The sequence below is a fragment of the Vanacampus margaritifer genome, chromosome 5 (genome assembly GCF_051991255.1).
Source record: "Vanacampus margaritifer isolate UIUO_Vmar chromosome 5, RoL_Vmar_1.0, whole genome shotgun sequence".
NCBI lineage: Eukaryota > Metazoa > Chordata > Actinopteri > Syngnathiformes > Syngnathidae > Vanacampus > Vanacampus margaritifer.
The window spans coordinates 22,591,734-22,614,366 of record NC_135436.1 but is presented as its reverse complement, the minus strand read 5'-3'; the positions used below and the strand labels follow the sequence as shown (position 1 = coordinate 22,614,366).

Sequence of the window (22,633 nt, the reverse complement as noted above, 5' to 3'; positions counted from 1 at the left end):
GGTCGGAACTGCGAGTGAGACAATCCGAGTGGGATGTTTCCGACTTCCCACATTCCCCGAATGCAGCGTTACCTCACTTACTGCAAACCAGGAAGTAGTCTAATCCATAAAAATACAAATATAAATTATGTTTTTATTTTAGTTTGAAGAAAGAAAGAGCTTTTTGCTATTTGAGTCAATATAGAACTATTTCCCTACCGCAGAATTCAAAATGCTACATTCAAGTCCTTTGAAATCACACTTTGTGAACCGGCTAGTAGCATGCTAGCATAAACAAAGACAAAGTTGGCCCTCCAAAATATCTTTTATTCTGCTTTTGTTGACTGCTCAACGTCTTTGTTCTTCTCAGCGCCGTTCTCGTTTACATTTTTTCTTATTCGGGCTTGCAGTTTGGGACTTGAAACAAAGCTTTTGAAAGTATTTTTAAGCGCCTCTTCTCGCCGTGGTGTTTTCTCAGTCAGCGCGGGCTGTTTTCCTCTGAGGAACCCAGTCAGCGCTGACTTATTAATTTTTAATGTAAGCGTTTGGGTTAGGGACCCTCGCTCCTTGTTTACATCCTTGTGATGTTCCCGACTTTGTGTCGAGATCTTGTCACGCATTTTTAGTGGCCTGCGTGTGTGTGTGTTTGTGTTTGTTTGGTGTCTGTCCTCCTGCAGGTCGCGGGATGCCTGCTGATGATGGGACACGGCCGGCTAAGAATTCTCAGGATACAAAATTGGGGAGGGGGTGCGGGGTGGGTGCCAGGGCAGTTTGGTTATTGTTTGCGGGCATGTTGGGAGGCAAGTGCAGGGTGAATGGGGAGTGTCAAGGGGTTGGGATAATTGCTGACTCTATTTTAAGGACATAAAAACCTCTGCACCAGCATCTCGGGCCGAATCCCACCCCACCCCTCCCTCTAATGAAAATGAAGTTCTATGATCCCTCTAGCTCATTAACAGCAGGTCTTTTAATGAGCTTTCAACAAGGTGGGGGCTGGGTATATGAGGACGAGCAGGGTTGGAGTGTGTGTGTGTGTGTGTGTGTGTGTGTGTGTGTGTGGGGGGGGGGGGGTTATTGCACCAGATGCACATACGCCCACTCGTACCAATTACCATTGTGTTATGGAGAATAAAGTGGAAATGAAGACAAAAGCCTCAGACTTGGATGAGTCAGTTTTTCCGTTTTCGTTCCACAGAGACAGAAAATGAGGAGGGAAGGAGTGGCGACGTCCAGGTGACAGGTAACATCCCTCTGGTAAACTCTGCCCTCCCCGTCCCCGAGGCGCCACCATTTGGCGCTCGTGCGGGCCCAATTATGTAAGGTAAGGCGATACGGGTAAAAACCTGCGGCCTGTTTGGCCTGTACAGCGCGTGGATATCTTTTGCAGCACATCCCCGACTACCCTTTGTCTTCCTTCAAAGCACACCTCTATGGTGTCGCCGGCCAATCACGAGGCGAGGACACGCCATAGGCCAATAGGACAGCAAGGTTCTCGGCACTTGAGTCAGGTGTGTGTTCTGACCAGTGGGCCGATATCAACTCAAGTAAGTGGACTTTGACTTCTTTTAGCTCCACACACATGAACACACACACAAACACACACCTACAACCATAAACTACTAAGATGGATGTTACAGTACATTCATGTCAATGAGGGAGGTCAATATGCACACGTTAAACACACACATGATTAAAGTGTTAAAGTGAGCTGCATTCCAAATTCAAACGTTTTATACGAAGATTTTTCTAAAGTTCTCTTACTTTTAAAAGTTTTCCACAATGTATTTTTCACCTTTTGTGGGTGAGGCTTTTTTTTTGTTGATAATTAAGGTTAAAAATATTTCATTGTCATTAAAAAAAAAAGTTTACTAATTGTTTGGATGGATAATTAGTTATTATGCAGTTACAAATTTTATTTAATTCATTTAGTTAACGGTAGAGTATTATTGCTAAATGTACTTCCGGTTTTCACCAACGTACTTCCTGTTTGCGACATGTCCGCCATCACGGAGCTATAGTATATGGAAATGCAATCCTTTGCCATCCACATTGAAATATTAAGCAAGAATGCTGTAAGTTTCTTTTTATTATATTTTATGCATATGAGTGTGACTATTAATGCTTATTTTCGTCATAATGTTGTTATGAATAATTCGATGCACTTTTGTTTGCAATGGCGCGACAGTGTATGTGGCGATTTAATTACGTTATGGACCCAAATGGACCGCGAAGTAGCGAGGGACCACTGTATGCATTATCCTTCCATCTCTTAATACAAATGAGCTGTGTTGTGTAATGCAAAATAATTATAACAAATGAATACAGTGTAGACAAAGTCTTGTGGCCTGTTGAAATAGCAAATAACACTTCCTGACAAATGAAAGTAGCAAACAAAATGGGACCTCGAGGCAAGCCTTGGGGTACGCCACAATTCGTAGTCCCAGCTGCAAATACCAGATGGCAAAGACATGTGAAAAATGGTCACAAAGAAGTACTGTCTTACAGTCACAATGTGGTATTCAAAGGCGCCATCAAGTACACTAACCTGTTAAAACACTGGGGAGTGAAGTGATCCCAGCAGCCTCATGGCAAGTCACGGTCATTATACGCGCACACACACACACTTTTCTGGCATGAGTGGTGTGCTCCGTAATTCCGATTAAATTTAAGATGATTAGCGGTAAAACTTGCACAACAAAGGGAACGCGCGAGCTGTATGTTTACTTTCCTGCGGGCCTGGCCCGTGGCCATAAGAGGCTCTCACTTATGCATGAGGAGATTGTGCTTTATCATAGAAAAAGCCAATTAACCGAGAGTTTTAATTACTTTTTTCTCGCACTGTGTGGAGCCTCCAATCATCTCTGCAGGCCCCTTGTCCTGTTTACCCTCCCTGACGTGGCGCACATTAAAGTTAAGAGCGGCGGTGGCGGCTTTCTGGGTGATATCATCAGCGCAAGAGAAAGGATGCGTTGGGGAGCCATCGGACCGACCGCCGGAATCCCTCGCAGCTCTTTATGTTGTCCCTGTTGAACCCCCGCCTCCTAGCCCCCCCTCCCTTCTGTGACCGCAGAGTGAAACCTGAACGCTGGAATTACACCCGCTTGCCCTTACCGTCCCAGTGAGAGTGAGGTGAGAAGCGACACGGGCAGTCATTCATCAATGCCGAGTCCTTCTTTTGGGCATTTGACACAAGCCGGGGAGGTTGTTATGGCGGGGTTGAATATCACCAAGATGGGAGTTTGGCCTGTTACGAGTTAGAGGTGAGATTTGAATCCAAAAGGAAGTGCTTATTTACAGTCTCGGGCAATCTAGGAAGTATAGTTTTGCTGTTTTGTTTTGGTTGTTTCCAAAAATCCAACTGTACAGTTCCGAAGAAGTCAAAAATGTCAGAAAGGCCACCAAAAAAAAAAAAATCTTATTTATGGGCAAGTGCTAAGAACTGCTAAGAAATATTCGAATTGTATTTTACCATGTTTAAAAAAAATTAAATACAAGCAATAAAATGAAGCACTAAATGAATCTGTATCAGAATAAACAAAATCAGATTAAAGGCAAATTAACCATAAATTAATATGAAAGCCAGTTTATTTAGCTAATTCAATTAAAATTAATAACTTACAATGCACTTTGACGTGCAGTCTTTTAAGCATTTATCACGCTACTACTATATCAATAAAAAAACAAAACTATACATACATATAATGTATAGACAGCCTACTGACACTTTTTTTCATTTGATGTGATCCTCAGAGTAGTAAAAAAAAAAAACATGCACACATAATAAGGTTCAATGCTAAAAAAAAAAAGAAAAAGAAAAAAGAAGGGAGACATTGTCATAAATTTTTCTGCATTCATATTTGGCGGTTTCCTGATTTTTGGTCCCAGTACTGCAACATGTCCCCGTGACATGACTTTGTAAACACATTTATGCCCCCATAGATCGATGAACACAAAAACATGCACACTAATTGGCATGAGTGCTTAAAAATTTAGGGTACCTTCAGAGCAGCGCCGATCATTTTTTTCTGGGGTTTTCCGATTTTGGGTCCCTACACAGCAAGAGGTTTCAGTGGTGCGACTTTGTAAACATATCTGTCCCCCAAGGGTGAACACCAGAATACATGTACAACATACACACATAATCTGACTTTGTTCTCTCTCAGAATGATGAATACATTACTTGCTATTCTAAAAAAAATTCTTTTGTTTTTACTTGTCTTGCAAAAATCATGAGAGGTCCAGACAAACAAACGTCACCTCGACAAAAGTGTGAGTTCGTGCCCTCCCGAGACGAGAAGAATAATGCCAGAAAACTGGATCTGAACGTACGCCCCCCCCCAGCAGGCCAGCCCCCTTCCCCCTTCAAGCATGCACATACACACACATAAATGTTCAAACACAGATGCATGTAGGGGTCAGAGGTTCGTCTCAGATGGCGTGCGCTGTAAGGTCAGAAGGTGGTCGCGGATCCTGTGACAGGAGAGCAAATTTTTCATGCGTTGGTTGGCCCGCAGGCCTTCATGAAGGAAGCTCACTTCAACTATGAACGCTTGATGTCATGTTCACGAAAGAGTAGAGCTGCCAAAATTAATCGACTAGTAATCAATTTTCAAATTAACTCATTCACTGCCATACTGTAAATTAATTTGATCTTTTTCTTTTAGTTTAACGGGTTTTTTTTCTACTTTTATTAGCAAGATTAAGAAAACCTAGAATTTTTAGAATCAATACAAAAAATTGTGATTAATCGTGAGTTAACTAGTGAAGTCATGTGATTAATTACAATTAAAAAATGTAATCACCTGACGCCCCTAATTTTTTGATAATCTTTTATTCTTTAAAAAAAAAAGAAAATAAAAGATTATTAAAAATTAGGGTCGTCAGGCAATTAATATTAGTAATCGTAATTAATCGCATGACTTCACTAGTTAACTCACGATTAATCACAAATTTTATATCTGTTTGAAGTGTACAATTTTTTCTAGGTTTTCATACTCATGTTAACAAAAGTAAAAAAAAAAATTAACTAATAGAAATATTTAAAATGATTTTTTGACGTCTATAGCCGTCAATGGCAGTGAATGAGTTAATTGAAAACTATTTTAATAATCAAGTAATTGTTTGGAGCCATTTTTTTTTAAGATTGTCCAAATTTGGTTGGGTTTGTTGCTTGCTATCCCCCCCCCCCCACCCATTCTCGCAATGTATCATGGTCTATATCAACTGTTTGAGTGACCAACGATGTTCACTACTTCTCAAAGTGCATTGTGGGTAATTTTGAGTGCACTACATTCTTTTCTTTTGGACACCACTATAAAATGGTGTGACCCATTAGCAGTGATTCGGACACAGCCCAGTACTGGTGTCTTGGGAAAGAAAAAAATAACACATGTTCTTCTTGGAATGGAATTGGTTTGCAGGCGCAAGTTTTATGACACGCCTCATATTTTAACATGCAAAAAATAGAATTCTGCATTATATTCAAGGCATTTCTTCTCAGAGTGACCGAGGCTAATTAGCATCCACTGAAGCGTCTGAGCCGATACGTGTGTGAGTGATGCGGCATAAAACGGACCCGGACAAAGCCGGTTAACCAGCGGGAAGAGCGAGCGGGGCCCGAAGGCTCCTGGTGTCGGGGTCGTGGGATCAGAGCGGGTCACGGAGGTGTGGGAGTGTCTGCTCAGCCCTCTGACCTTTGTCACTGAAGGCTTCCTATAATCGGGGGCCTCAAAGAGCATATGGGCACAATGGAGAGGCCATGAATGGATTTAAATGGTGACCATTAGGCGGATCCGTGTCGCTATTCTTCTTGTTTGTTTAGTCCCGGTCAGTCTCACGTTTGCAGTGTAATCAGGCGTGTGATGGAGAGGCAGCACCACGGGGCAACCGGCTCTTGGAGATGGATATCCACCTCAGCATCATGAATGGCACCGATGTAAGGGGGAGGAGGGCAAAGGGGACGTTAATTGGACGTCCACTTCAAATTGGATGAAGAGTAAAGTTCACAAGTGCTCTATAGAGAGGCCTTCCTGATCCGTTTGGACCGACCCACCGCGACAAAACACAAAAACTAGTGATGACATCGTCTGGCAACAAGACGTTGAGTTTTACTAAGTTGGGATCAATTAAGCTCAAGCAGTTTGTTACTTATATTTACTTCCTATTTTCACCCCAACGGAAAAGTAATGAAAAGCAATACCGGTAACAATATGTTTGTGCCGCAAGTGTTGTTTGTTTATTTGCGTTTGGAATCAGGTCACAACATTGGGAAAACTAGCACCTGCTGTCCAATGAGTTTGCAATACAGTACAAGAGATGTAGCAAAAATCTGAATCTGGATCAATAGGTAAATTTTTTTGTATTGTATAAACTGTTAATTTTATAGTCCTAATATTTTACTCTGTGGTATTTTATTTAAATACATTATAGCTTCCATTTATTTAAAAAAATATTAATAATAAAAGTGATAAATAACATTCTATTTGATTATTTAAAAAAAAAAATCAATTAATTTGAATTTACCTTGTAATTTCATAATTTTGTTTTGCTTTTTTCTGTAAAATTAATATACATTTATATTGTTTTAAAATATATATTTTACTTTTATATTTAAATTGTTTGACATTGTAATTTATTTTATGATACACATTTTCCCACAAAGGAGACAAAGATTTATAAGTCGTATACGACTAAAATGTGTCATACAGTATATCTCATTATCCATTTTTTCAAGAATTTATTTTATATTATGCTATTTTTTTGTCTATATAGGGAAATGTAATGCAACACATTGTTTTTAATCTCTGTAAGGTCAGAAATTGTATTATTGTTATAACATAATAAGAGCTAGCTGTTTTTAAACCATGTGTGGTTGTGGTTTATTCAAGGTTTGATATTGTTTGTTTGATATTGTTTATGTACTGTTCCCATTCATCCATATGTCTCATAACCTCCATCATTGACAAGCTCAGACCAGTCGGCATGCTTCATGTGAAGCATGCGTAGCTGGATAACACTACCATCTAGTGGCGAGTACAGGAAAGTGACAGCCTGGCTTCCTAACCTCAAAATACAATTGCCAAAAGAAAATACTGAATACTGTAAATGTTACATCAATTGTGAATACATTTCGGAGAGTAAATAAAACAAACTAATCAAAAAGAAAGTTAGTTGGTTAAAGTCCTCAAAAGCCTTGCCCTGACTTGGACTTTTGAGTGCACATTTGTTTCTGTCAGGTGACAACAATGATACATGATCAGAACCAAAGAGGCTCCTGGCGAAGTGTCATTACCAACTCTAGCTCTAGACCGCCCCCCCCCCCCCCCCGCCCCCCCAAGCAATCCGCATACCTTCCCGGCCTGGGGAAATACAGAGGAGGCGCTGGCACTACAATCGGTTACTGAAGCTTCCTCTTTTTCTTTTCTTTCCGGGTGTGTGCTCTGTGTTTGTGAAAACAGCTGATCTGAGCGTTTGCACACTTTACTGATAAGCATGGACAGCATGAAGGCGCCTTTAGGCTCTTTCGGGAACCCGATCAAGTTTAAGGATCAGGACTTTAACAGTCTTTTGGAAAAGTGTCTCAAGTCCGGCGAGATGTTCTCGGATCTGAGTTTTCCGGCCGAGCAGAAGTCCATCGGCATGCCAGAGGATGACGACCCCAGAAAGGCCATCAAGTGGAAGAGACCCAAGGTAGGCCAGACACATTTTTAACCACTTCATATTCCAGCGCTTCCAATGTCAGTAAGCGGCTTGCATTGATAGATAAATGATTGTCAAAGTGTGGTATGCAGCCTGTTTCTAGTGGTATGTGAATTAAATGCAATTAAAATACATGATCAAATATTTCAGATTGAAACTTGCAGCTATGCATACCGTCTGTTTAACTTTTCTTTATTTATTTTTTTATCCAGTGCACTACATTTTTTACTTGTCAAGCAAGTACAGTATATTTTTAAGGTAAAGTTCGATTGTATTTAACTTTCAAGAATTTAATCTTACGAGCAATTTGTTTTTGTTAATGTTTTTTGTTAGTGTTGGTGTTCAAACAATATTAAATATACTGTACTTTTTAAGGGTTAGGATTTTATTTTATTTTTTTAAATATTTATTTATGATATTATGAATTAATTATTTTTATTATATGTGTCATGATGGTAGTTGGGAAGCTCAGCTTTTTGTTTTTTTTGTGGTGCTTGTAAAACGTTTGAGATCCACTGAGAGTAAGCATGACGACAAATGACATCAAAAAATGTAAAATTTGTATTATTTTTTTCTCTTAAAGGTGGAGTTTGCAGTTTAAAAAACAACACTTTTTGGCGTGACAGTATAATACATGTGTCAATAAAAAATGAACATTTTTGCCTTGGTGGAGGTAGAATGAATTCTTCCATGCAGCTGTACCTAATGAAGTGTCCTGTCTTTCCTGCCCCCCCCCCCCCCCCTTTAAGAATATCAGCGAGAATGCTGTGTTTGTGGAGGGTACCATCGGCACCACTGACATCTGCCAAGGTCAGCTAGGTGAGTATGTAAGGAATGGGAAACAAAACGTCTGCAAGATAAACCTTGCCGTAAGGGACTCTGCACTCCCTCTTTGTGTTGTTTTGACACCACGCCACCAAAAACTATAACGTAGGCCGAAAAACAACATGGAACAGATGTTTTCTCTCGGTGTGGAATGTGACTTTATTAAATATTTTTGTGTTTATAGCCAGGGATTGGCAATAACAGGAATTTTATTCCATGGGATGCCAGTTGTTTCAAACTATTTCCTGCTGCCTTACAGCAACATGGCTGGTTGATCCACTGGCCTTTTGTCCCCAGGTAACTGCTGGCTATTGGCATCACTGTCATGTCTCACCATGCACCCCAAACTCTTTGTCAAGGTGGTGCCGCCCAACCAAAGCCTGTCCAAGTCTTATGCTGGCATCTTCTATTTCCGGGTGAGTAATGCAGTAAGCGGAGAAAACACAGAGCGTCCTCTGACGTCGTCCATCGTGCCGCTAATGAGGGAAAGCTCATTACAAGCCTCCCCGACGTGAGGCCACCTGAGACTTCCTTCTTGTTTGGAGCTTGCCAACGCTAAATTACTCACGCAAACATAAGCACAAATATTTCCTCTGTGACTTGCTGTGGTCTCATCTGTATCCGGTTTTAGTCATCAAACAATTGGCATACTTTTGTCACTTTTGCGCCCATGGAACCCAACAACCTACCAAACTATCTTTTTATCTAATACCCTCCTTCCTTCCATGCCAAACCACCTACCTTTCTTATCTTCATACCTACCTACCAACTTACTGACTTTTGTTTTTATTCACCAAGCTACCGACTTAGCTATCCTATCAACCAATATTCCTTACCATCCTACACACCAATCAACCAACCAACTAATCAACAAACCAAGTCGGTCTCCTCTTGGCGATAAGCAAACAGTAGGAGGGGCATAATTCAGGTGGTAGAGTGATAGCCTTCCAAGCTGAAGGTCGTAAGTTCGTTCCTCAACCCTTGAGTGACTTTTGTTTTTGTTTTTTTCAGTTCTTTATTTTACTTTCTTCCAAGTGTAAATATTGGCCTACTCTAAAACTGAGTCTATTTGGTCCAACTCTAAATAGTCAAATTTACTCTAAATAGAGTCAGATTTACTTACATTATTAAATTGTACAATTCAACATAATCAGCAAATAAAATACTTTCAAATATACAATCATTTAATTATTTAATTAAAAACACAGTATTAATATATTACAGTTGCATATTGGTTACAGCTGAAGATTACATAAAGTATAGCTCCTTCACATGCTTATATATCGGCACGAAAGATATAAAAAAATATTACTTGGCCTTAAAAAAAATCATGCATCCGATTAGCAGGAGCTTGTGTGATAGCAATGCTCAACGTCGAGGCACATTCACACTCTTATCAAAGATTGTTGAAGAATTTAGCTGTATTAGCTGTTCGGTGTGTTTTTCCCGGTGGGGGGCAGAGGCCGTTCGCCGCCTCCAAACGAGAATGCGACATGACTTAACTTGCAGGACGGAGGGAGTGTAAACTCCTTTTGCCCTGTCATGGTGATTTGAGAGCAGTCCGGGCATGCAGGTAGTGAATACACTCTGACATATATGCACTCACACACACACACACACACACACACACACACACACGGACACATACAGCTGCAGGCCTGTCGAGAACACACCCTGCGTCACAACCACTTAAAAGCCTTTGAAAGTGCTGTATTTAAAAGGACAAGAGAACTGTACGCTTTATCACTTAACTCATTTAACAGCCCATCTTTCACTGTCAGTCTTGCGCAATTTGACATTACATCGAGACTAAATATAGATTTTAAGTGGTTAAACGCTTGTCTCCGGAGTGTCTTGGTTTCTATTTGGTCACAGGTTTTGATGTCTTTTCACTCCACTTCCTGCGTGATTCATCTAAATGCTGGTTGTTGTCTAACCCCCGCCCCCGTGTCCCGTGTAGTTCTGGCAGTATGGTGAGTGGGTGGAGGTGGTTGTGGATGACAGGCTGCCGGTGCGAGAGGGCCGTCTGCTCTTCAGCTACTCTCACACCCGCAACGAGTACTGGAGCGCCCTGGTGGAGAAGGCCTACGCCAAGTCAGTGCCGCCGCCGCCGCCGCTTCCGAGCATATGCCCGCGTTGTCGCGTCTGACACGACCCCCCCCCCACCCCCCCTTTTATCGTTCGTTTCTCGCACGCTCGCAAGGTTAATGGGATCGTACGGAAGCCTGAAGGGCGGCAACATTTCGGAAGGGATGGAGGATTTCACGGGGGGCATCGCGTACTCGCTGGCCGCCTCCTCGCACACGCCTCGCGTCTTCTGGAGGTTACTGACTTCCGCTCTCACCCGAGGCAGCCTGCTCAGCTGCTTTATTGAGGTACTTAAGAGAGGTCGTGACGTGCAAGTTTACACTATCTCACAAAAGTGAGTACACCCCTCACAGTTTTGCAGATATTTAATTATCTTTTCATGGGACAACACTGAAGAAATTACACTTTGACATGATGAGAAGTAGTCAGTATACAGCTTATATAACAGTGTAATTTTCTTTTTTCCTCAAAATACCTTCCTTTTTTACCCTAACCTCTTTATTTGGGGTCATTTTCATATGGCCCAGTTTCTGGAGGGAGCGGGTCATGCTCTGCTTCAGTATGTCACAGTATATGTTTTCATTCATGGTTCTAAAAATATGAGTCACATGACACTGGGAAGGAAAATGACTAACTGTGCTCAATGTTGACATTTTCAAAAAGGGGTGTACTCACTTTTGTTGCCAGGAATTTAGCTATTAATGGTTGTATATTGAGTTATGTTGAGGGAACAATACATTTACATTGTTATATAAGCTGCACACTGACTACTTTTCATTGTGTCAAAGTTTTTCCCATCAAAAGATATAATTAAATATATGAAGAAATATAAGGGGTGTACTCACTTTTGTGAGATACTGAACATCCATGACAGGCAGGAGATTTTTTTTTCTCTGCAGGCCAAAAACTACAAGGAGGTTAGTAAAGTAAATGCGGACGGGCTGATAATGGGCCACGCCTACGCCATCACCGACACTGACCAGGAAAGTATTTCCAAGTTCTCAACGCATACAACTTGACCTCTAATGTTAGCGTCTCATGTCATCTCATCATTTTACAAATCTCATTGCATTTGAACTCATAATCTGATTGATCTCATTTCATGATCATTTTTATTTCAACATTATATCTGGTGATTTTATAATGTAACATCTCAATTTCATTGAGACATTGACAGCGTAGAAATCATCCTTGATGTTGATTTCATGTGTTTTCAGGTGAGGCATGAGGCAGATGAGATTTTGCTTCTGAGGCTGAGGAATCCATGGGGCTTCGTTGAGTATCGCGGACCCTGGAGTGACAGGTGAGGCCACACGGTGTGTGAATGTGTGTTTGTGTTGGGGCTTAAGCCACTGAACAATTCAATCAAATTCAAATTGATATCCTCTCCTTGTGCGGCTGCAGGAGCAAAGAATGGGATGGTGTATCCAAAGAGGAGAAAGAGAGACTTGAAATGAAACACAGGGAAGATGGAGAGTTCTGGTGAGCATGAGAAACTAAAAGAAACGGAGTCTAATACTCTTATTTGCTTGTTAAATTATGATGTGACCCGGAACAGGATGAACGCCGGTGATTTTTGCAAGAAGTTTGACTTTGTGGAGCTCTGCAGTATCAATCCCGACAGCCTTGTGGAGGGAAAAACCTCTTCTAAATGGACCATCAATGAGCATGAAGGATTGTGGCTGAGAGGGAGCTCGGCGGGCGGAAGCCGAAAATACAACCGTATGTACTCTGTATCAAGTATGCAGCTCTGGAAAAAAAAAACATTGAGAGAACAAAAAACACTGACAGATACAAGATTCACCTCACAATTCATAACACTTGTGTCTCAAATCGCCTTTATCCTTTGAAATTGATGGACATCCTGGTAGTCCATTTTTGGGAATCACTGCTCTAAACGCCAACATTTGTATTTTAACCCTGGAGAACCCAAGAACCCTTTTCTTCTTTGGAAAATTATGAATTATACATTAAATGACTGCTATAAGTTCACTGAACACCAAAATATATGTTTTTTCAATTTTAACCTTTTTTTTTTAACTAGCTCAGAGTTGCTAATTTATCAATATATATATACACAGTATATATATATATATATATATATATATATATATATATATATATAAAACATACTTCTAGGCATTCTGCAACATGATATGAAATAGATTAACAAAAAAAACACAATTTTACCATCTGATGGTTTGCTGAGAAGATGGTTTTGTTTGGATTGATTTCCAGCTCAACAAAACAGCATGTTGCCAGCCATCTTGTCACCACCACTCTGGCTCATGTAAGTGCAATATTCATCCACTAGATGGCCCCATGCAGGGGTCAGAAGTGGCACTCTGGACTTTTGAAGTTAAATTTGTAAAAAAGAAAAAAAAGAAGGTCTTTGTTATTTGAGTAGCAGAATTTATAGGGGCCAAATTTGACCCCGTGGGTCATGGGTTCTCCAGGGTTAAATTTAGTAGTTTATGTTGTGTTTAATTGTTCATTTTACTCAAAGATATACCTAAACTGTAAACACAAAAGTAGATAATTTTGCAGTGGTCTTGTAGTTTTTGCCGGAGCTGAACCCATCACACTTTTTATTTGTCACTTTTTTTTTTTATCACTTAATCCTCTTAGGCTCCTTTTGGAAGAACCCTCAGTTTCAGGTGGTTCTCACCAAGCAGGACCAGCCGGATGAGGAAGATGAGGAAGACGAAGAAGACGGCGGCGATGATGAGGAGGAGGAGAGCGGCCCGGACGAGGGCAAGAAGACAGAGAAGCAGAAGATGAAAGGCAAGAAGTGCACAGTGCTGGTGGAAATCCTGCAGAAAGACCGCAGGCGCAAGGACAAAGTCCACTTCCTTCACATGGGCTTTCACATCTACAAGGTTCTCATTCACATCCTTCAGAAAGAATTCGCCCACATTCCACTTTCACTTGTGGGACTTACACTTCTTTTTTTTTCAGGTTCCTCCCGAGGTTGGTTGTCGAAGATTGAACAATTTCTTGTTGGTGTAATTTAATTTGATTGGATTTATCATTTTTTACAGCTCCAGGGCATGTGTCTGGACCGCAACTTCTTCATGAAAAAACGTCCAGTTGGTCGGTCAGGGAAATATAGAGCTCAAAGGTAACACGTTGACCTCCATTGTGTCTAAGTCAGTTAAGGTTAAGTTACTGTATATGGTCCATTGGCTTTTGTTGTTAACCAAAAAAATAAAATAATTTTTTTTTGATATCCACTCTAAATGTGTCAACTGTGAAAAAAGTGGAAATCTGAACATTTATTGAATTGCATTGAAATGATAACGTATACAGTAGGTTGCATATTTACCTCACCTGTCAATGTCCTGCAGGGCTGTGTGGAAGAAAATGCAACTGGACCCGGGTCACTACGTCCTTGTGGCATCCACCTATCGGCCCAACCAGCCTGCAGAGTTCTTTGTGCGCATCTTCTCCAAGACTGCCAACAGTTTGGGGTGAGATAGAGCAAGCTGAAAGTTGGAAAAATAAAAATGGCATCAAAAAATTTTGCTTTTTCAAAGATAATCATTATCACTTTCATCTGATATTATTTGTCAGAGAGGTATTAATTTAAGCAGATATACTAATGGATAAAGCTTTTTAATTGCTTGTACGTCAACGTCAATAGTTCGATCTGTGCCTGCCTGCCTCTGCAAATAACATATTTTTTAATTAAAAGAAAGCTAGCAGCCTAGCATTATTATATTTGTAGAGACGGAATCATCTCATGATTGTGCAAATATAATGCACTATATAATGTTATGGCTTATTATTAGAGGGGGTGATACTATTAGCTCAGTTGCCTCAGTTCAACAATTATCTGGATGACTAAGAATCCATCCGCACAAACATTAATGACTCTATTTCATGTATTACGTTTCAGAACTCAGGACTTTACATGCTCTTCGAGCTATCTCCCGGTGAGAATATCCGCTTCATATTAGTGATGCTTTGAGAAATGAGCGAAACCAGATTAATAGTTTCTGTCAAACAGGTGATGGCCAGTCCTGTCGCACCAGAGGATAAAATGAGAATTCTGAGGACTTTTGATGAAGAGGCTGGACCAGTAAGTACCGATTGCATTATTAAAACAATGAGAGATGAGAGACCCAATTATTAGTATACAAATAATAACAACTAAATTTTCCATTTAATGCCCCTTCAAAGCAGGCTATCATATGTGTTCCCAAATGCCCCATTACGGTCTACTAATAAAACCGTCTTTGTCACATAGGACGACAGGCTGAACTCAAAGGAGCTGATGAAGCTTTTCAACTCAGGTGACTTTTTTTAGTTATTGTTTTATGTCATATGTTTGTTACAGCTGTTGTGAAAGCGCTATATAAATAAAAATGAATTGAGGTTTTGCTGCCAGCCGGTCCACCCTCGGCCGCCACTAGGTGGAGACGTAGTCGCAATGTGCTCAAGTCTGAGGAAGTCACAGAGGTCACCAGTCTAGACGGAAGCTCATCACTTCCTGTCCGATGGCGTAACTGAAGCACAGTCGTAACTGTGGCCAGACTTGCCCTCATCCTCACCTTATCCCACACTGATGATTTTTCCACTTTCTTGTCTTTTTTTCACCCCCTCATTATCAGTCCTGGACAAAGATTACCACCTGCCGCTGGAGACATGCAGGCAGCTCGTTTTTGGAGAGGATGTATCCTTTTCACAGAGTGATGTCACAAAATCCTGCCACATCCAAGTTGCAAATTACTTTCACAGTTACCGTTTTGGCCCTGGACGCCACCCGAGTGCCCTTCGTGGTGGCTGACATACATAACAGCAAACGTCCTTAGTACACTATTTATAGCCGCTTTGGTCACACAACTCAAGCAGTTCATGGCTAGGTGAGGACGCGCTTTCCCGCTGGCAACCGGCTATCTACTCTATAATGCAGGGAGTGGCTTCATACAGTGCCATTTATCTCTTGGTGACCCCACATGACCCCATTATCAGCACCAGCCATACATCATCAGCACTTCTTCTCATTACGGTGAGCTGGATGGAGCTTGTGCCAGCTAACTTTGTACGCTGTGGGCTGGTCGCCAACCAATCACAGTAGTAATACGAGCCACTTTCACTCATATTATCGTCATTTTTGCCCTTAATTGTCCTCCTTTCGCTTGTTGAGATATTCTTAACTGTGCTGATAAGACCAAAGGACGAGCCAGTCTGAACCGCCAGCAAACAGAAGCCTTGCTGTCTGATCTACGCCACTTGCAGGTAACGACTGCTCTGTGTGCGTGTGTGAGAGCACTTAATTAATACTATCTGAATTGAATGTAAAAAAATAAAAAATAAAAATAATAATACTCAGATGACATTATGATTAATTTGATTGGAACATATTGTTCCACTCCAGTCCTGCAGGTGGTGGTGATTCCACAGCAGGTACCCTATTGCCACCAACAGTATTTTGTACTTACATTTTTTTTACTACACTGAAAATGATGGAGCTGGATTACAGTACTGCAGTGAATAGTAATCTGGATCTGAAATAAAATCCATCCATTTTCTTAAGTGCTTGTCCTCATTAGGGTTGAAGGTGAGCTAATTTCCAATGTAACAGTAGGTCAAAATATTACTAGCAATTATGCTGTTAGGCTAACAATATGTCAACAACTGTGAATGTAGAGGCTAATTAAAGTGGAAGTCAACCTTAAAGATTTATTAACAATAAATGTTTTTATCCATCTCGGGGCGGCCATTTTGCCACTTGCTGTCGCTGACATCAATGCTGCTCAGGGCTCAGGCAACGGCCAATCACAGCTCATCTGTTTTCTTAAGCTGTGCTGTGATTGGTTGTTACCTGAGACCTGAGCAACATTGACGTCATCTTCAGTCGACAGTAAGTGGCAAAATGGCCGCCCCCTGATATGGATAAAAACGGCTGGATTTTGCTGCTTAACTCATATTCCACTAACACAATATTAAGCAGAATACCATATTTAGACTAGTGGGGCTGCATAGAACATATTGTCAAAAAAAATGGGGGTTGACTTCTCCTTTAAAATTATCCATAAATAGAACTTTAGAAAGAAAACATGATTTTTGTGTGTGTGTGTGTGTGTGTGTGTGTGTGTGTGTGTGCGTGTGCGTGTGTGCGTGTGTGTGTGTGTGTGTGTGTGTGTGTGTGTGTGTGTGTGTTGGGGGCGTAATTTTATTACACCTGCAATTTTTTTCAGATGTTCTGGTCGAAATGTTGACCGTACGTACATCTGAATTCCTTTCATAGTGGATTAAGAAGATATATAGAGAGCGCCCAAACTCGTTTAATCCCAAAAAGGCCTGATTTATTGCTTCCATTTTGGAAGTATCCAACTACGCCCGTTTTCTACTCTTTGACATGCAATAAATACAAAAAGCGTAATAAAGACGCTCTGTCTTCTTTTAGTCCATCTTTTTCCAATTTGATGAGGACTCTTCTGGCAGCATGAGTCCTTTTGAACTCAGCGCAGCTCTGCAAGCCGTGGGTATGCGTACGCTGACACATGCGAACACACACACACACACGCACAGTTTTGAGTTCTGCAGTTCGTACCGCTGCACGTCTCACTCTCTGCTCTTGTGTGTCAGGGATGAAATGTGACGGCAAAGTAGTCCAGCTGCTGTATGAGCGCTTCGCATCCGGAGAGCTTCAACTGCCCTTCCACGATTTTGTAGCCGGTGTCAGCCGCCTGCGCAAGCTTTTTGGTAACACACATTTTTTAAACCAACAAGAATGTTTTTTTTAATGGGGCAGAAATGTAATGAGCAGTTTGTGAAGAAATATCCTGCCCGTATTGGAAATAATTAACAAATAAATATGTGCCATAATGTATTGCATTCTTTGTTTTTTTTCCCAAGCTCAATAAGTTTTTCTATGAAACCTTTAAGAGACTTTTCAAGAGGGTTGACGACTGCGTGCGTGTTCTAAGAAGTCATTTCCTGCCTTTTCTCTCCTCAGCTCTGTATGAATCAGAGAACAGCTGCGAGGTGAAAGACAGAGGCATCAATGCTGTGAGTATCAGTTGCGTGTATCCTACAACAAAGTCCACCTCGGCGTGATCTCACACTCTGTGGGACTTTTTGTCCATCATAGTGGCTCATTCGCTTTCTGCTGGTGTGACGAGCGTCTCCGTGTGGACCCGGCCGAGCGTCACTGATTTGACACACTGACACTAACACATACACGCATGCACTCACGCATCTCTTTTTCCGACATTTTCTATGCCCTACACCTCCAGAAAACTTCTATGTTAAACCAACTAAAAATGACAGCGCATTTAAAAAGTCTACACACCCCTTTTGAAATACCAGGTTTTTGTGAAAGAAAAAACAAACGATGACACCAAAATAAATTATTTAAAAAGCTTTCCCCCCATTAATGTAACTTTTAAAATAAATATTTGCAGGGAAAGTAAAAATTAACAACTGAAATCATTTGGTGGTTGCACAAGTGTGCACACCCTCTTATAACTGGAGATTTGGCTGTGCCAATCCCAAATTGGATTTAGCCCAGTTAAAGTTAACCTGTTCTAGTAGGCTTTTCCAGGTATTTTTTGCTTTCTAGAAGAAGCCTGAAGTTTTTGGGTTGTTTTTTTTGCAACCTCATAGCATAATGCTTCCACTATGTACTGTAGATACATTGCTCTTACGATAATGTTTGCACCAAATACACCTTTTGGAATTATAGTCAAAAAGTTTGTATTTAATTCTGGGTAATGCCACATTTGTGCCACATTTGACGGTCTTCACTGTGGAAAGTGTCTTGTGCTGAAAGATGTGACTGCAAAAACGTCAGGAAAGGCCTGCTAGAACATCTGAACTTTATTTGGGGTTCATCAGAGGCACTTTAAATGTAGCAGTTATATCCTGACTCCCATTGAAGAGGCGTTTGAGTGTGATTGGTTCATTTCAAACACAGCCACGTCACTAAATATGAGAGGGTTTGCACACTTGTGTAACCACATTACCTCAGTTGTTTATTTCATTTTTTTTTTACCCCTAGATTGGGTTGTACAAGTTATAAATCACATTAGTGTTGAGAAAAGTTTTGAAATGACTTATCATGGTCTGTTTTTTATTTGACAAAAACCTGGCATTTGGACATGTAGACTTTACATCCACTGTAGCTGTAATCACACAGCTCGTAACAAGCAGCACCATGGCCTCAACAGTTTACTCATCATGCATAATGTCAAAAACTCACTGACTGGCACACACACGCACACACACCGAGCACTGGTTGTCTCAGTGCGAATGTGAGGGTGACAGCTCAGCAGCGTTACACGCTATTCTTATCACACTGACGCCACGGACAGCGTCAACACACCCTCACTCCCTCATTACATCCAGTCACCACTGCCCCCCCCCCACCCATCACCACCCCCATCCTGTTCTCTCTAGTGTCTGAGTCGCGCAATTTGCATCCTCCTCCCTCTTTCACACTCAATGTTCTCTCTACACATTCCGCTATTAATAAATCCTTTGCTGCTCTCACACCACCTTGTGTTCATTATGAGGTCAGTGCACGCCTCATCCCTCCTGACGGAGGGATGAGGCGGAGAGGAAATGAACAATTCCAGATCTAATGTCCATTTTATACAGTGCAACCACTAAGGTCTTATAAACAAAAAATGCGAGAAGTAACAAAAATGGAGAACAAAAATGACAAAACCTAAAACATTTGTAACTGTCAAAAACAATAAAAGAGCATCTGAAATTTATAAACAAATGATATGTTTATGGTATTTTCAATGTTAGGCTAAATGGGTTATTTTTTTTGTAGAGGAAACTTTTGTGATCACGATTTAATGCTGCAATCTATTACACTGTACTGCTCCTTCTGGTGTGCCCACCTTGGCCACCAGGTGGCAGTGTAATACCTAAAAACTCATATGTCAAGGCAGCACAGTATAATGTACATATGCCTCTTTCAATTATTATGCAGCATTTAATTTGAGGTTAATTAGAGACATTGTATTTATTTATTTTATTTTTTGATTTTATTATTTTTAAGGGGTGGCTTTGTTTTTATGTGTTTTAGATTGTGTATTAAGTGTAAAAGCGCAACCAGGGATGGGGGTTGTAAATTATTAAATTAAAATACGGGGTTGGTTAATTTGATAGCTGGAAGAGGGTATGCACGCGTAATCGTGATATTTTCCCTCTAAAACGGGGCATTTGAACAGGGGTGTGTAGACTTTTTATATCCACTGTAGCTTCCTCACGTCACAGAAGAGTATGAGAGGCCTTCGCTGTGTTGATTCTTCTCATCCCTCCACCTGCTCCCTTGCCTGCCTCCCTTTTCCAAGCTGTCCCTGTGGGACGTGATGATGCTTTGACAGTGAGATTGGCGTCTGTTCTTGGAGGTGCGGCTGGTATTTTTGTGCCACAGAGGCGGGGGCCGCCACCGCCGCCACAAGAATAGCACTTGTAGAGTTGTAGTGTATAGTGCGGGGGTGGCATCTGGGGAGCGCTGCTGCTGATGGTTGTTGGAAAGTGTGAGAGCGAAGCCATTGTAAAGACAGGAGGTGGTTGGCGCTATTGCGTAAGTCGGCTTCTTGTCTGCAAATTTAGACCGAGCTTGCTCACGCACAAATTTGATGAGCAGCACGATTGCGCTCGTCACAGCTCGGGTATTTAAAGGTACCGCAGTGTGTTTGCATGGGGTAGCATTTGCCATTCCCAATTTAGGTTTGAACTAAATATGGAATACTGTATCACCTTAAATGCAGATAATGAAATCAAGCTTTTTTACGAAAGTACATTAACTGTATTTCCTGCATGTCAATTGGATTTCATACTTCATAGGGCACTCAATTTCATCCATGACAGTTGATAACGTACATAATTGTTTTTCAAACTGCCGAAACATTTTCAAAAATTTCAATCACTATCATGATATTTGTCATTACAAGAAAATATTAAGAGCCACACTGAAAAGGGGAAAAAAGGTCAAATTACAAGAAAATGACAGTGTTATGAGGGTTATTCAGAGAAAATCATAATTTCTTTCCAAGAAAAAGTTATATATTTCAAGAGAAAACACCAAATTATGGGAAAAATAGTACAATGGACCCCCGCATACTCATGGTTTCATAATAGTGGATTTTAAAAAATAATGTTTTATTTGTTTTTTCTTAGCAAGCGTTTATTGGATATTTATGAGCGTATTTAGATTTTTGTTGTTGTTGTTTACATTTTTAATTAATTAATTAGATTGTGTTCCATTTGGAGAAAATGCTGTACCCAAATATATATATATATATATATATATATATATATATATATATATTAAAAAATCATTTTACAGCTGTAATATACATAATTGCTTATGCGATTTGTTCCTGATTTAAAGGAGCTAGTTTTTTGTAGCAACTGTTATAAGAGTTATATTACTGTACTCATTTTCAAGACAACGCACTTATTATGTTTGAGTTCAAAAGAATGCCTAAGAATGAAATGTTCAAATGTTTATTTAATAATCAGTTGTGTTACGTTCTATTTGGAGAATTATCAAAACACATTAGTGAGAGGCTACTCACTCATGGTATGACAAAAAAAAAGGTTTTGGGGTACACAAGCAAAAAAAAAAAAGAAGTTGGGAATCAGTGCTGTAAGATAAGTTACCACTGTACCTCAGTCTGACTGTGTCACAATTTACAGCTCTTGCATAATTGTGCAGGCCCCTCAATGTGTCAATTTGCTCCGACGGCGACGTATATATCATCTATCATGGCGCAAATGTCGACCTAGTCAGCCGTGTATGCTTGTACACTGAACACCCCGCAGCATCTTGCAAGAAATTCACTTGCTGACTTCATTAACACATCAAGCTCAACTTGTTTGTTGTGCGCGCAAGTGTGCCTATAAACATCCCGTAGCGACGGAACTCAAATGGCATCGTTAAGTGTGCGTGAGCAACCTGTTTTTAGAGGCACTTTCCGTACTTTCAAAACAACATTTCCCACTGAGATCAATCATATTTGGAATAAGTTGTTTCTGAGTCAAACCGGTCATTGTCATAGAACTTTTATTAAGTGTCCTGACAATGTTTTAATAGCATTATTATTTGTCACTGTATAAGCAGAAGCCTTTGGTGTCCTCATTAGAATCAGTCACACAAAACAATAAGGCTCTTAATATTTTGTTTTCATTTTTTTTTTTATGGGATGTTCTAATATTTCAATACAACTCAAATCTACTTAACAAATGTACTGCACTGAATTTTAAAAATGTCTAAGCCAGTGTAACATCCACAGTTTGAACATTCATATACCACTAGAGTGTGTATTACTTTGTGACATCTAGTGATGAACTAATAGAATGCAACAATTATTAAGCACGTGCAGCATGGTGCCTCAGAGATACCACACTTTGCAAGCCTACCACCAATTATTATTTGGCGTGAGCGAGCGAGCAGCCCGGCGAACAGGAGTTAGCTTGCGGGAAAAGCTAGCAAAAGCTAGCGAGAGCAAAAGCAGTGGGAGGCAACTGGCGGCACTCTCAATCATGAGACTCAGCGACGACCACCTGCTGGCCTCAGCTGTGGAAGGTAAGCGGCAGTCGACCCATTGGATCCGACACTAGCTGCAAGCACCACAAGGGTTAACTATGTTTGCGAAGTTCTCCTTTGGTATACGTAGCAGAAAAATAGAGGCGAGACATGCCAGCCTTAGCTAAATTTTACACACTGTCTTTAAAGCAACACAAAGGAACAATTGTATTTTTGCACTTGGGCTCCCCCTACAGTTTGGTATTATGGACATTTTAAAGTCTAAACTGGCACATAAATCCTGAGGTCAAATTTTTGTAATCTACCTTGATTTAAGAAAAGCGAATTAACCCCCCCCCCACACACACACACCCAACCAAGAGGAAACATTTGATGACCACAGCACTATGAATTTATTGTGACATGATATAGTTATATATTTGTTTAGAATTTAGTCAATTCACCAACAATATTACATATAAAATGTTAAATGCTTATGTAAAATTGTTTATTTATTTTTTTTATTTGCAATAAACTAAATAAAAA

At 40.5% G+C, this 22,633-nt stretch overlaps 1 protein-coding gene and 1 long non-coding RNA gene across 9 annotated transcripts in view; one reads left to right on the top strand and one right to left on the bottom strand.

Annotated features, from left to right (window-relative positions):
- The window catches only part of LOC144051783 (uncharacterized), a 37,866-nt gene that overhangs the window by 9,296 nt on the left and 5,937 nt on the right, over nucleotides 1-22,633 (bottom strand). For 2 of the 6 annotated variants that reach the window (XR_013294035.1, XR_013294030.1), the window contains 2 exons: nucleotides 13,921-14,075; nucleotides 11,684-12,340 (listed from right to left, as the gene is read on the bottom strand). This is a non-coding gene — a long non-coding RNA (uncharacterized LOC144051783). Of the gene's footprint in view, nucleotides 1-11,683; nucleotides 12,341-13,915; nucleotides 14,076-22,633 lie in introns of those variants that run through there. The other 4 variants (XR_013294034.1, XR_013294033.1, XR_013294032.1 and 1 more) reach the window with 3 other exon arrangements.
- On the top strand, nucleotides 1,873-19,089 carry capn12 (calpain 12). Of its 3 annotated transcripts, none has more exons than XM_077565186.1 (24): nucleotides 1,873-2,051; nucleotides 2,828-3,108; nucleotides 7,437-7,668; nucleotides 8,427-8,496; nucleotides 8,800-8,918; nucleotides 10,463-10,596; nucleotides 10,706-10,877; nucleotides 11,490-11,574; nucleotides 11,809-11,893; nucleotides 11,995-12,072; nucleotides 12,149-12,312; nucleotides 13,219-13,469; nucleotides 13,549-13,560; nucleotides 13,632-13,711; nucleotides 13,938-14,060; nucleotides 14,489-14,525; nucleotides 14,600-14,671; nucleotides 14,840-14,885; nucleotides 15,204-15,265; nucleotides 15,763-15,831; nucleotides 17,003-17,081; nucleotides 17,185-17,301; nucleotides 17,555-17,607; nucleotides 17,690-19,089. In XM_077565186.1, the coding sequence occupies exons 3-24, from the start codon at nucleotides 7,471-7,473 to the stop codon at nucleotides 17,714-17,716; spliced, it is 2,133 nt and encodes a 710-aa protein (XP_077421312.1). In that variant the 5' UTR covers nucleotides 1,873-2,051; nucleotides 2,828-3,108; nucleotides 7,437-7,470; the 3' UTR covers nucleotides 17,717-19,089. The 3 variants fall into 3 exon arrangements, with proteins under 3 accessions (XP_077421312.1, XP_077421311.1, XP_077421313.1); XM_077565185.1 differs by having other exon boundaries at nucleotides 2,828-3,239; XM_077565187.1 differs by lacking the exon at nucleotides 2,828-3,108.